Source organism: Cydia pomonella, chromosome 26 (assembly GCF_033807575.1).
Source record: "Cydia pomonella isolate Wapato2018A chromosome 26, ilCydPomo1, whole genome shotgun sequence".
NCBI classification, from domain to species: Eukaryota; Metazoa; Arthropoda; class Insecta; order Lepidoptera; family Tortricidae; genus Cydia; species Cydia pomonella.
The window spans coordinates 11231634-11246791 of record NC_084728.1 but is presented as its reverse complement, the minus strand read 5'-3'; the positions used below and the strand labels follow the sequence as shown (position 1 = coordinate 11246791).

The following is a 15158-nucleotide window of genomic DNA, read 5'->3' as shown; positions in this document are numbered from 1 at the left end:
AAATGTATTTTATTAGTTTAGTTTTTTCGGTATAGGAAAACAACACGAGGACTACGGACGAATCCAGAAGTTAGTTGCTCTTCCAGGTCAGGTAGCAATAAATATCGTTTCCGTAAATATTAAAACTCTTGAATAAAATGAACAAACTTAACCTAGACTTCTTTAACCAGTCATGGCAAAAGTGGGCCAATTTAAAAAGTTGATATAATTACCATTTTGGCAGCAAATCTGTCCCGGCAGGCCACCATGACGACCACCCGCGCCGCGCTCTCGTCCTCGTCCGACAGGTGCGCGCCCCTGCGGGAAGCCCACGGGTTAAACTAGCCCACTGATACCCTTTCCTTGCTCTCCTGCCGTAAGTTGACTGGGTGATATCGCCTATTGATACTTTATTCAAATATTTTAATAGGTAATATTTGTACAGTGTTATACGTACATTTGTGTATTACAATGATAAATAATTGTAGCGTCAGCCAAATATTCCGTTATAATTTAATACATTTAAATTACGCCAGAATATGGGTAATAAATAAAGGAACTCGTCCCTTAAGGCAGGGGTCGGCAAACCGCGAATTGCGAGCCTCTTTGGACCTGAAATTACGGCTCTTTAAGAAACCCGTATAATTAATGAACACTTAGAGGAATTAGACCAATCAAATCAACTTTTGTGGCTCTTTTACAGTCCTCGTAAAACTGGCGAATACTACTCGAGTTGGTTCTTCTCTCTAAAAGGTTGCTGACCCCTGCCTTCAGGGGGCGAAAAGGGGGATGAATTTAACAAGGAATCACTAATTCTACGCAAAAGTTGCGGGCTAGTTTACAGTACAGAGGTTATTGACGTGCCTGATTACATCAATATGCAAGTGAAGGAAGCGGTGGGTCAATTTATTTAAAGTTATACCATAGAGAAATAAGAAGTAATAGAGTGCTCACTCCTTACATCAGTTTTGGTACCAAAATGCTCATTATATACGCAGTCGACATCGAGCTTACTTATTTCTCTATGGTAGAAGTGACATATTAATTAACAAATATACAAAAAAAATGTGGTGTGGAATTTGAAATAAAATAGCGTGGGTGCAACAACTACGAGACGAGCGTCCTATGACATAGTGATCGTTAGTGTGTTTGTCAGTCACAGACAGACAAACTCACGCGAACAGCGCCTTGATCATGTGCAGGAACCTCTTCCTGAAACTGCAAACTTTACTGCTCAAGGTCGTGGCTAGTTCACGAAAAATGTAGCCACTGCTGTACTGTACGGGTACACCGTTAGGGTTTCCAGAGTCTTTAAGAGTGGCGGGGCGCAAGCCAGGGAATTAGAAGCAAAGAAAAGATAGGGCAAATTGATTAAAGGCGCGTTGTCTTCACAGACACTTTTTCTATTGGAAGCGTGCAAAGCGGGTGGTGGGGGAAGCCGGAACGATCACAGCGCTTGATGTGGCCAAATATGGCACAAATGCTACGTGTGTTACTGTCAATTCCCATACTATTCCGTTATTTTATTCACGTTTTTTGCATAAAAATCATATTTACGATAAAAATAGGTCACGATAGGCTGATAAATGGTAAACTGCAATAATATTGGACGAAACAGTAATAGTAAACTTTATATATTTCCAACATCGAGCTAGAAATTAGGCTTTTATATCATATAGTATTATTCCAGGCTTACCAACGTAACGGCTAAATATTTTATCTAGTCTATGTCAACGCAGAGTTTTGCTTGGATGTTAATAATATAGTATGGCTAATACAGTGTACCGACATTAGGTAATTGTAATATTAGTTATAATGACAGTTACTGTAAGCCCGTCAGAAACATACTTTTGGCACGCAGAGTTGTCTGTCGTTTGTCACAACAAACGTTGTGATAAGCGAAAGAACATATGTTTTAACATAAAATGAGTTGATTAAAACCTGTGAAGAAGGGCAAAACTTTTATACTTGAAAGCATCATATGTATCCCCAGGAAGAGGATCATGAAGTGGGCCATCAAAAACATAATGAAACATACATTTTTTCATTGAATTTGTATCGAAACAACGACGAAGAAAATTAACCGCATAATATAAAATACACAGATAATTCTGACTATTTGTAGTAAAGCAAACTGTAGTGTAGTGACTTTTAAAGTCAAGTGTGTTTAACATTGAAAACGAAAAGATTCCGCACATTGGTAACTGTATTATAGTAAACATTTTTAGGGAATAATCTTTATTTTGTTGAGCTCATTATTTGACAGCTACCCGGTAGTTGCGAATGCTAAGCGGCGCCGCCAGCGTGCACGCTCCCAATACTCCGGAACAGCGACCTTGTCACTAACAAAATGTCAGTAGAAAAAGGCGGCAAATTTTTAATAAATGTAGGCGCGAATAGTTAAATTCCCATAAAAAAAATATCACGCCTTTTTCTATGGACAAATTGTGTGTGATACAATATAATTGAGATCAATCTGTTTTACTTGTTTTACTCTCCTTTTCGTAGAACTATAAAAATTCACGACGGACTATTATTTTTCATAGTACAAAAGTCCTTTTTAGTCTCGGAAAGTGGCTGTACTTACCATTCAGTCGAGTCTCTGAAAATATCGGTAGGAAATAAATGACTATTGTTAGGTACGGTAGTGACGTCCGTAAACATCACTACTTTATACACCTACATAATATGCTATATAAATAAGATGGAAGTAAAGGCGAAACATAGTGGCAACACCAGTTGACTTGTCACAACCATGTCACAAAAATCACAGTTAAGTCATTTTTTTTTGTTGTAGTTTGTAACCTCTTTTGTGCTGACAAATATTTAGTTTTCTAGTTCTATTTTCTATTTTTGATATATTTTTGATTTGCTTAGTTACCTCTACTTCGAATAAAACACTCATGTCATAAACATCTCTTTTAACTCTATTTTTACAAATACCTAATTTCCTAATTTCTACAACACGTTATCAGCACGAATGCTATAATTAATAATGGAAAGTTGAGTTTAAAGTGTATTACGTAAAATATTGAGTTGTAGTGTTAGTGTGATTTAAAGATAAAATACAAATAGTAAAAATGTCACATGAAACGGGAGATACTGCGAGTGTTAGAAATTCCCCTTCGAGCGCATCTATTCCATCTTTTTGCTTAAGGAGCAAAGATGGATATCCTGCATGGAAATTCAAGATGCGCAATTACCTATTGCACGAGGATCTGTGGGAAACAATCGGTGGCTACCCAGAAGGAGACACGACCCCTGCCCCTACAAAGGTACGAAAAGATTCGAAAGCACTAGCAAAGATATGTTTGACAGTAGATGGTGCGGCAATTACTCATGTTAGATGTGCAAAAACCGCAGCCGGAGCATGGACATCTTTGCAGAAAGCTTTTGAGGATAAGGGAATGGGACGAAGGCTAGCTTTAGAGCGAAAAATGTACAGGTTGAGTCTGTCGGACTTTTCGAATATGGAACTGTACATTAACGCAGTTATGTCAACCGCACAGGATCTGGCGGATATAGATGTAGTCTTAGAGGATAAGTCTATTGCTGCAATACTTTTGGGAGGTCTCACTCCAAAATACGAACCTCTCATTATGGCTTTAGAAAACTGTAATGTCGACGTGACTACAGACTTAGTTAAGACAAAACTGCTAAATGAAATGTCTAAAGATGCGGCTATGCCATCAGAATCCGTTTTTCATGCGAAAAAAAAGCCGAAGTTAAAGAAGAAGGATATTATTTGTTACGAGTGCAAGATGCCTGGACATAAACGACCAGACTGTCCAATGAGAAGCAAGAAGGAAAAGACCAATGCAGTAACTAATAATAATATGACACTTACAGCACTTAATACTTCTGGCAGCTCAAGAAAGGACATTTTTTATGTAGACTCGGGCTGTACTAGACACATGACTTCTAGACGAGATTGGTTTCAGAATTTTACGATACAGAATCAAGGTACCGTTACTGTCGCAAATGGCGAACAAATTAAGTGCTGCGGAATTGGAAATATTTCAATAAACACACCCGAGAACGTGGTCAACAAGATTAATGATGTTGATTTTGTACCAGATTTAAAAGCTAATTTGTTGTCTGTACATAAAACGGTTGAGAAGGGTTTTGTATGTGTTTTTGATATTAATGGATGTAACTTTTATAAATCTGATAATTTTCGTTTTACAGGTGAATCTGTTGCTCATGCCTCGCCCTGTGGTGGACTGTACGTTTTAGACGGTACTGTCAATGTTCCCGAGAATGTGGCAGATAATTATATGACAAAGGATGTGCACTCTGACTGTCAGGATAATTATCAACTTTGGCATAAGAGGCTAGGACATTTGTGTCGCATAGGCATGAACCAACTGAAGAATCACGAGGTAGGCGTAAAATATTCAGTAGTAGATAAAAATAGTTGCATCGCTTGTGTGGAAGGTAAACAAGCGAGGAAACCTTTCAAGAAGGTAGCGTTTAATAGGGCTACTTCCCCCTTAGAGCTGATCCATATGGATCTCATGGGACCAGTGTCTACGACCTCTTTTCAAAGCAATAGGTATATGCTTACGATAGTAGACGATTATACGCGAAAGGTGTTTGCTTATTTTATTTCTTCCAAAACAGAGGTCAAAAATAAATTTGGTTTATTTCAAACTTTTGTTGAAAATCAACTAGATAGAAAAATAAAATCGGTTAGGACTGACGGAGGTAAGGAGTTCGTTAATAAGGAGTTTGTTGATTACCTTGCTTCAAAAGGTATTGACCATCAAACGACAACGCCTTACAGTCCTCAACAGGTTGGAGTCGCGGAACGCACACATCGTTCAGTTACAGAGAAGGCGCGGACGTTGCTTGCTGAAAGCTCACTGTCGAAAGCATTCTGGGAAGACGCATTCCAAGTTGCAGTGTACCTGAAGAATAGGTCTCCTCATCGAGCCTTAGGTGGACAAATTCCTTATGACAGGTGGTATGGTCGTAGAAGTGATCTTAGTCACCTGAAGGTGTTCGGATGTAGAGCACTTGTCCATATACCGTCATCTCACAGAAGGAAATTAGATGTCAAGGCACAGGAAGTGATTTTCGTCGGCTATTCAAAAAATCCAGGTACTTACGTATTTAGGCATCCTGCTTACCCACGAAAAATGTTTATGTCCAGAGATGCAACCTTTTTTGAGAATTGTTTTACAGAGCTAAAACAGAGGTCACCGAAATCTGAGGTACAGTCAGACTCTATTTTATCTTTTGAAGATAAAAGAGAGACCGAGTCTGACAACTGTCAAGATTGTCAATTTTATGACTGTGATGAAAGTAACGACGCGGCGCCATCACCTTCGCCGATAAATCTAGAAAGTGCCGAAGATTTAGTATCTACAGAAGAGCGAGAGCCCTTCAGTGAACCAAGGCTACCTAGTGCGGATGAAGAGACAGCAACTGTAGAAGTGGAATCTCTCCCTGAGCCGAGATACCCCTCAAGAGATAGGAAACCACCAGATTTCCTAACTTACAATGTGTCGACGGTTGATTCTAGCGAACCTACGACATATTATGAAGCTACTCATGCCGATGATGCAGATAAGTGGAAACATGCTATGGCTGATGAGTATAATTCACTGAAAAAACTCCACACATGGGACCTAGTCGATAAGCCTAATAAAAAGGTCATACCATGTAAATGGGTTTACAAGATTAAAAAGGACGCGTACGGTAATATAACGAAGTATAAAGCGAGACTCGTCGTAAAAGGTTTTCATCAAGTCGAGGGAGTAGACTACGATGAGACGTTTGCACCAGTGATTCGACATTCTTCCCTCCGCACTTTATTTGCCATAGCTGCAGAGGTGGGATTAAGAATGAAGCACTTAGACGTTGATACCGCGTTCCTAAACGGAGATTTAGAAGAAGAAGTTTTTATGGAGCAACCTCTGGGTTTCATCGAAAAAGGCAAAGAAAACAAGGTTTGTTTGCTGAAGAAATCCCTTTACGGCCTTAAACAGGCACCGCGAGCATGGAACAAAAAGTTAAACGAAACGCTTTTAAAAATAGGTTTTATAGGAACTCCTTCCGAGCCTTGCGTATATACGAAACTTTTTGGTAAGGAACTCGTGATATTGGGTATCTTTGTCGATGACATTATAGTATTCTTTCAATCAGATTCAACGTTTGGCACTGTCAAAAACGATTTGTTGAAATATTTTTCACTAAAAGATCTCGGAATATTAAAATGTTATTTAGGATTGCAAATCGAATGTAATTCCGAGTGTATTAAAGTAAACCAGCGAAATTATATTCTCTCAATATTGGAAAAGTTTAACATGAAGGATTGTAAGACTGTGGATACTCCTTTAGTTAAAAGAATATGGAAAGAAGAACTGATGGTCAAGTAGGTGAGTCTTATCCGTATCAGAACTTATTAGGGTGTCTCATGTATCTGACGGTAAACTCACGACCCGACATCGCTTACTCTACAAGCTATTTAAGTCAGTTTAATACGTGTTTTACTAAGGAACACTGGAATGCTGCCAAAAGGGTTCTGCAGTACCTGAAGGGTACTTTAGACTATTCCTTGGTTTACAGGAAGTGTGGAGAACCTTTAAAAGGCTTTTGTGATGCGGACTGGGCAAATTGTCCGATTGACAGAAGGTCGTACACCGGATACACCTTCAAGTTAAGTGGAGGTCCAGTATCCTGGGAGTCCAAGAAGCAGCCTACAGTGGCCTTATCATCAGCCGAATCGGAATACATGGCACTAGCGTCTGCCACGAAGGAAGCATGCTACTTACGTCGGTTTATCTATGAGATAACAGGTAAACTGCATATAGTTAACTTAGCTTCTGACAGTCAGAGTGCCATCAACCTCGTTCGAAATCCTGTACACCACAACAGGACGAAGCATATAGACGTCAGGTTTCACTTTATTAGGGAAAAGGTGTCAAATAATGTTGTTAAATTAGAGTATATCAAAAGTAGTGATATGCCTGCCGATGTACTTACGAAGCCACTAGGACCTATAGTACATAAACGGTGTATACTTAACTTAGGATTAGAAACTTAAGTTTTTCTTTGTTTTTTGTGTTTGTCAGGCACAACTTCGATTAAGGGCGGCTGTTGTAGTTTGTAACCTCTTTTGTGCTGACAAATATTTAGTTTTCTAGTTCTATTTTCTATTTTTGATATATTTTTGATTTGCTTAGTTACCTCTACTTCGAATAAAACACTCATGTCATAAACATCTCTTTTAACTCTATTTTTACAAATACCTAATTTCCTAATTTCTACAACATTTTTAAATAGCCTGTTTGAGTGTCCCACTGCTGGGCAAAGGCCTCTCCCCTTGATTTCCACGATTCCCGGTTTGGTGTTTCCTCCGGCCGGTTGTTCAGGAAGCTGTTATGTCATATTTTTGTAAATAGGATTTTTATTTTAAAATATTTCTGTGTTTACCTACGTAGTTATTTTTCGAACAAAAGAAAGAGTACCTAAGCATAAAAATGAATAAAACTAAACGTAGTTAAACTCGGAGGAGAACATAAACCGTGTTTCAAAGGCCGCTGACCTAAATTTCAAGTTGTTGGATTGTGAAGATGTTTAAGAATAAAGATGTTTAATAGGTAAATAAATTTATATATATAAATAAATCAAGGCATTGTGCAATTATTTATGAAATACCTAGTAGTACGGTCCAATTTATCTATTGTAAATTATTGACTTAAGATGTAAACATAAGGCCGAACTTATGCGGCAGAAGGAGATGGATGTATGGGTGTTTGCATCATGTGTTGCCTGTTGAAGCTCAGTGGCGCCCTCAATACATTCCTATAATTCTATTTTTCTATAATTGTATGTACCACTACGCATCATAGTTTCGCATGAGACGTCACAGCGTATACGGTATAATCACGACGCTTGCCGCACGTCACTGCGCTTCCGTACCGTGACCGCACCGTGACCGTACCGTGACCGCACCGTGACCGTACCGTGACCGTACCGTGACCGGTCCTTAAGACAAAAACAGTAACACTGACCTCACAAACTGTATTTCAGCGCATCTCTCTTCGTCTCTCAACTGCCCTGCGATTGACAGAGACAGGAACTGCGTGTCAGTCAGCTGTGCGTGACAAGGATAGAAACCGAGCGGCGTCGCCTCTCCCTCGCGCTGCATCGTGTCGAGGCAAAGGTTGGTTGCGACGTTCGAAACTCTGAAAAAAAAACGAATATTAGTCCAGTAGGTACACTTTAAATGGAAATCACAGAATTCTTCCGAGAACCCCACTTGATCGGCAGTATACTTCAAGGCCTATAGTACAATAACTCACCTGCCGAATACCTGCGAGTCCCGCACGTGCACTTCTCCTAATGTCTGATACAGAACTAGGCGGTTATTACTTTTATGTAGCTCATATTATGATATGACTCTGTATTACCTTCCCGCGCAAGCTTATTATATGTCAGCTGGTATAGAAGAGGCAGCTTCATGTTTCAAAACGACCTCGTCTCCCTCGCGCAGTTCAAATCCGCTCGACCGGCAATACATTTCCCGGCCTATAAAGTTCGCGTCGAAAGTCCCATAAGGGCAGATACTTCTCCTGGTAAAAACAGCAACGTCTCAATTATCCGTCGGTGGACTTTGTAATATATTGTAATGTAATAAGGTCTACCGATGCACAGTTAACAGTGTGGGCGATGGTAGACATTATCATGGAAGCTCTCGAAGAATCTGCAAAGGTATAATATCGTGCCGCCCGAGTGGGCTATTCGGGCGAGGGACAAGAGGCCGTTTATTGACACGAGGCTAGCGATGAACAATAATACCCTGCTCACCTGCCGAACGCCTGCGAGTCCCGCACGGGCACGTACTTCTCCTGGTACACGTTGTCCAGGAACCACTGGAAGCTTTTGCAGTGGAGTTTCTCACGAAGGATCTTGCGATGTGTTACGTCGCCGATTTTTGGATTTTTCTGTTAAAAACAGATAGGATTTATTAATTAAAAATAATGTTTTGGATGACTTATTGAGTACATTTTTATTTTTTAGGGTTTTGTAATCATCGAACCCTTTTACGTTCGCTATGTTCGTCTGCCTGTTCCTTCGCAGCTAAGCTTAGAGATCGTTAGAACTAAAAAGCTGCAATTTGGCTTACATATTAAGCATGTTGACGGCGGTAAAATAATAAACGGTGTAAGTATGTTTAGTGCGAAGCGAAGCTGTTACTGGCGTATATTATTTGATACTATAAAATGTGTAGATACTACGACAAAATCGATCTTCGTAAATCCGTATTTGACAGTTGATGCAGATACAAAATACATTATGCGGTGACTCTGTTCGTCAAAAGTTGGCTGATGGTTAGGAGGGGCGATCCAGTTCCACGAGCACACGGCTACGGCTAGTGCAATACAAACACCAACACTTTAACCAGTGGATCTATATATTTATGATACAATAAGCTTTACAAATATTCAGTCAACAATCTGAAGGCACTCACGCGCAGATCGGGCCGGTGCAGGTAGAACAGCTCTGCGTATTCGTCCATCCACACTTCCGCCATACGCGCCGTGTTGATTCCTGCCGTCACAACACACAATCATAAAGGACGCTCATACAGGATCCCGCGAAAAACCACTATTCCTATTATACACAAACTTTAGCGCACAATACAGTACATAGTTTATTAGAAACAGACAAAAACTAGTGTGATTACCTTTGCCTTTGCTTTATTGTGGAGTTAAACCGCCGTTCAGTAAAACTTAGAAACCTCTTACAAACCTCTGTCATGTTCTGTCTCGTTCTAACAATGACGGATAGGGACAAACGATTAGGGAGCGGTATACGGTTACACAAATACCTACCGCGTTACATTACAAACACAGAAAAGTGTGCATATTCCCTGTGAGTTAGGAGACTTACGAGCTATGTGCTTACTCCTGTGCAGGTGAGGAGATTCTAACGCGCCATCTGAACTGCGAACCGGGGAAAACGAAACTCGAAATAGGATGTGAGAACGGAGATGGGCGTTCGTGGAAACAAATTATTTGCTACTCAATCATTAGCAATAAACTTGCTCACCATTATTTTCGAATGGCGAAAGACTTTTGACAGTATATTCGGTATATTCGAGTTAATTGGAATAGACTACTTCGTCTTTGCGCAGGATGGCTTTTTTGCAATTGCTATGGCTTGTATTTACTCACCAAAGCTATTCGTGTTTAAAACACAGTTCACGCAAACGAAACAACAAAAAGTACGTAAACATCGGCTAATTTTAACAACTCCTGTTCTCATTCGTATCCCAACACTTGGCCCATCTCCGGGACACGTAACACGAACTCACCAAGCGAATCAGAATCCGGAAGATCAAACGGATGGAAAGAACGGAACACGTGTCCGACACGGGAGCACGGCAGCGTCTCGAGCACGCCGCCGCCTGCAACACGTCACGGCACGAGTCAGTGAGGAGGGCTTACCGTGCGTGTCGCTGTTGGCCGGGAGACCGTACGGGTGGAACGCGCGAAACACGTGTCCCACACGGGAGCAAGGGATCGTTTCTAAGGTGCCGCCGCCTGGAATATGATCACTTTATAACAGTTGTGCCGGAACGCGGATCCGCAAAAGTAGGTATTTAATTCAAATCTAAATTAAAACATAAATATTACTTTGCTAATCCGCGAAAAGGTAATGTGCTAGTCAATCAGTGCTAACCTGTTAATCCGATATACTTACTTGCGTATTTTACATGCAATTAATGTTCCCACCCTCGCACCGCAAAAATAAATATAACAACCCACCACCAAAAGTACAAAACTCGACACGTGTTTCTGCTCTCTACGAGGTATCCTCAGGAGATGCTGGAGATGTAGAAGGTCTGATAGTAATATTTTTGTTGTAATAAGTATAGAATTAGATTTCTGCATCGTAACGTCTGATTCTATTCATTATTTCAAAGCTAAATACTTTTTAATTCAATGTCTGTTGCACAGATCCGCGTCCCGGAATACGAGAGGTTAATAGTAGAAGAGATATTATTTCATTTAGAATATCATTTTCATCGTATAGAAAACAAGTTAAAATGGAACCTATTAAACTTCATTATCTTAAAAAAACCTTAAATGAATACAAGTTTTGCATTGGCGATAGCGGAATCGTCCATGTCATACAGGGTGTAACAAAAATAGTGGGATCCGTTTAAGGGCATATTTGGTATCGTGTTCTGATTAGAAAAACGTAGAAGAAACATATTTTTAACGCGAAAAATTTTTTTTTCTTTCGGGCAGGTTGTCCTGGTCAGCCAACTCTCCATAAAAAAGTCGAAAATTTTTAGCGTCAATAAAAATCTACGCGATACTGATACCGAATATGCCCTTAAACGGATCCCCACTATTGTTATTACACCTTGTATTGTGTTGGCGCAGTTGGTAGGATCAAAGATTCATATAGTGTCACAAACGATCTACTTTATCCGAATATGGTTGCTACCGTTCATCACAATTATGCCAAGAGTATATTTTATAACCAGTGAAGGACTCACACTGCCAGATGCGGAAGCTCATCTCCAGGTTCTCTCCGCCCCAGCCGGCCATCTGCTCATCATACGCTCCCAGCTCCCAGTAGTATTCCCGGCGGATCGCGAACAGACCGCCCGCCATAGTTGGGGACCTCAAATATTGAACGACGAATAATTGCCTGACATGTTTCGATCCGTTTCGAGAATACGGACGGGTTACGTCAGTAACCAGTCAAAAATAATTTTAATATGTTCGAGTCTCACGGGAATTTTAAAGTTAATTGTACAATACACGTCTCAAATAGTTAACATGGTAACCAAGCGAGCGCCAAGCGACTCCGTTTCACCTTGTGTGCAAAAATGCTTTCGTATGTCCGATAGTGCGGCTGTTCACCTGTACGATTCTAATGATTTTTTTTTAAACATATTTTGAAAATGGATGTTTTTTTTAAATCCAGTTTTGAGTTTTTTCTCGCGAGGGTTTGCGAGGTTTGCAGCTCACAGAACCACTAGTCTATCAGGTGACTCACCAGGTAGGGGCGATGTCGGAGCCTCGACGTTTCTTCTCCCGCTCCGGCACGTCGATCCAGGTGAAGTGCCCCACGAACGTGAAGCCGCCAACCTGCGTATACGCATGTTATTGACATTTGTTCATAGTGGCGTGGTACGAGGTCTTATTGTACGTTTGGAAAAAACACGTATTAACTATTCATTATTAACATACGTGATAATCGCCAGATTTTATAGATAGATATTCAGAAACGGAGACAATTCATTATCAAAGGCGAGGGCTCTTTAAAGTGCGTGCGCCCATACTAAAAGAGAAAAAAAAATCACAATGAAAAACTAGGTTAATAGGTTTTTTTTTTTTTAATTTGGAATACAAAAAAAAATCAAAACATACTTATAAACCTAAAATATTATGCTCAAGCGATCGACATCAAAATCAAAGTGATTTGTTAAGATTTAGTTAGTGGAAACCGTTTTCTCCCGAAATGGAATTTCATAGAAAAAGTACCGTTATTTCTTTAGGATCGCTAAGCTATTCTTCCCTCTTAAGTAATCCCTAGAAATAATCAATTAAACAAACAACATGAAAACGAGCTAATTAGTAATTAGATACCGCACCCACTACAGAGGAACTAACAAGGTGTTAGTGGCACTAGCTTTACATTAGATGACTAGATGAACTACCACCAATAGTACTACAGTGAAGGAAATTCATTGTTAAGCAGTTTGCGGTTCAAGTAAATTTGGTAGCAGACTTATGCTACGAATGTTCAAAGTGGACTGTAAATTGTTAAAGAATCGATTTCCTCGACCGTGCAATAGGCACAACAGAGGGCACATATTCAAAATTACTTAATCTTTAAAAAATACATAACAGATAAAACGTGTAGAACCCTTAGAGTGTGCAGATATTAAGAGAAGTGTGTAGGTAAGTATGTGCCTTCTGTTAGTGATTAAAGATATTTTTGAGAAGAACTTTAGACAAAAAAATGTGTAGTGTTGAAACAGAATTTCAAAGCTTAATAGTAAGAAAGAGAACGAAACGCTGTTTAGAACAATTTATAAAAAAATTAAGCTTCTTTTATCTTTTTGCTGCTTATTAAATATGTGATTTCGTTCTTGATTAATTGTATTAACATATACATAGGTATAGTTTTCGTTGTTATCTTGGTTTATCTAGGTAATTAAGGTTTTCTTGTTATACAAACTCGTATGTACCTATGTATGTCGTTCGGAGAAATAAATCTGCTTTCGTATTCAACACAAATCGTGGAATGTAAACATCACCATCACCAAAATGTATTATAAGAATTACCTGAATTTACAAACGGGTACAATACTCGACGATAATGCCATAAGTATTTAGTAATCTACACAGAATTATACTTCTCCTCTACCTTATAACATGCTTTATAAATAAATCAATGGTCAAAGTAAGTAAAATGTCTCTTCATATGAACACTTCCTTATACTGATACATCGACATTACAAGATGCTTATCATAGCATCAGGTATGTAGGTTAGTAGCTTACACCGCCAGCGCTAAAATACGTCAGTTAATAATCCATGCTTAAATCCTTGACCAGTTTCGAAGATTCATTAGTAGCACTACATTAATTTCACTCAATCCTTCATTTAGCTTAGTAAAACCTTGTGGATTCCACACCATATTAAGTTAGGCAAGCATCTTCTACGGTCTTTATATTTTCATGCACCACACCATTATATGTTGCATAATGCGTCCCATATTGTTGCCACTATTCCAATGCGCAAAATCTTCATGCTTTTGTTTATATTAGTAATCCATTCTCTGATGATCATATGTTCTTGGATTTTCATGCTATTTTCCGTTGTATTAGTAAGTCTACTGAGTTCGCATGCCCCCCTCAACCTGTTATTTGTCAATAAGGCATCTCTTTCTATGCCGCATGGCACACCTGAATGGGGTCTTCCCCGTCGAGATGGAACGTGGTTTGATCGACCACGTCGATGACTGGCGTGGGCACGGCATCACGCTTGTGCCTGATGCGCTGCAGCAGCGGCCGCAGCCAATCACTCTCGGCCTCACAATGTGCGTCCAGGAACACTAGCACGTCTCCTCGCGCTGCGCGCGCGCCCGTCACGCGAGCCCTCATCAGACCCTGCCTGAGATAGGTACAGCTTTTTACTAAAGCATAGCATGTCTCGAGCGCAGAGGGAGCAAGACTTGGAGTTATTCGGTGACCGATATTCGAATGCGCCAGTCAATATTGGAACCGCTGTCAAAGATATATATTTGTATGAATTCTTGGCTACGAAGAGATTGGGCAGTAGTTACATTGGTATGTAGCAACTGCCTAATCCTTTTATATTGTATTTGTAAAAAACCTAAGCATACTTGCTTGTGGGTTCAGGGCATCGAATGCCTCGAGGCTAGTTTAACCGGGTATGTTGATTAATGATTATGATTAGTCTAGCGGAGCTGCCGTCGCTCGGCTTTACAGGAAGTCAAGCATATTTCCGTGTGCCCCCTTCTCTCACCCTCGGCCTCATCAAATCCTGCATGAGATACGTACCTATGACTGCTGCTAGCAGACGCTGCGCTACGCGGGTAAACATTTGTAAATATTGAAAATAATTTATTTTTATGGATTTTCGTTTCACCTAAAAAAGCTTATAGCTATTATTTTATTTTAGCATTTTGACCGATTTGAATACCTACTACAGCATTTAAAAATGGTATAAGAACGAAATAAGAAAGGATATTTTATTGGCACCAAGATTTGAAACCACTATGATAGAAAAACACAGAAACAAAATTCACACAAACACACAAACTTGCCCAGCATAGTACCAATGGAAAAACACAGCGGTCATAAATGAAAACAGTGAAACATATATTTACTTATAAAGTAGTGTGCGTGTATGGTGTGTACCCTAAACACTGTGCTAAGTAATCGACATCAATAAAAAAAGAAAACAAAAATGAAAAATTATTAACTTAAAGTTGGAGATCCTACCGACTGCGCCAGTGCGATACAAAGCGACAGATAGTGCTAACAGTATATGAAACTAAGGTTATGTTTACCGAGTGATAAAGAAAGATAATATACGTCTTTCTAAAAATATGTGCTATAAATGGTGCCCACTTGTCACCTGATAAATTCCACTCCCCCATTACGCCCCCCTAGAA

General features: G+C 39.7%; 1 protein-coding gene across 1 annotated transcript in view; it reads right to left on the bottom strand.

Annotated features, from left to right (window-relative positions):
• The window catches only part of LOC133532233 (polypeptide N-acetylgalactosaminyltransferase 1-like), a 43069-nt gene that overhangs the window by 12138 nt on the left and 15773 nt on the right, over positions 1–15158 (bottom strand). Inside the window, exons 6-13 of the mRNA XM_061870812.1 lie at positions 12007–12098; positions 11501–11628; positions 10440–10535; positions 9461–9540; positions 8797–8933; positions 8001–8174; positions 1156–1197; positions 213–297 (exon numbers count right to left, since the gene is read on the bottom strand). Coding sequence (XP_061726796.1) covers positions 213–297; positions 1156–1197; positions 8001–8174; positions 8797–8933; positions 9461–9540; positions 10440–10535; positions 11501–11628; positions 12007–12098 — 834 coding nt within the window. The remainder of the gene's footprint in view (positions 1–212; positions 298–1155; positions 1198–8000; positions 8175–8796; positions 8934–9460; positions 9541–10439; positions 10536–11500; positions 11629–12006; positions 12099–15158) is intronic.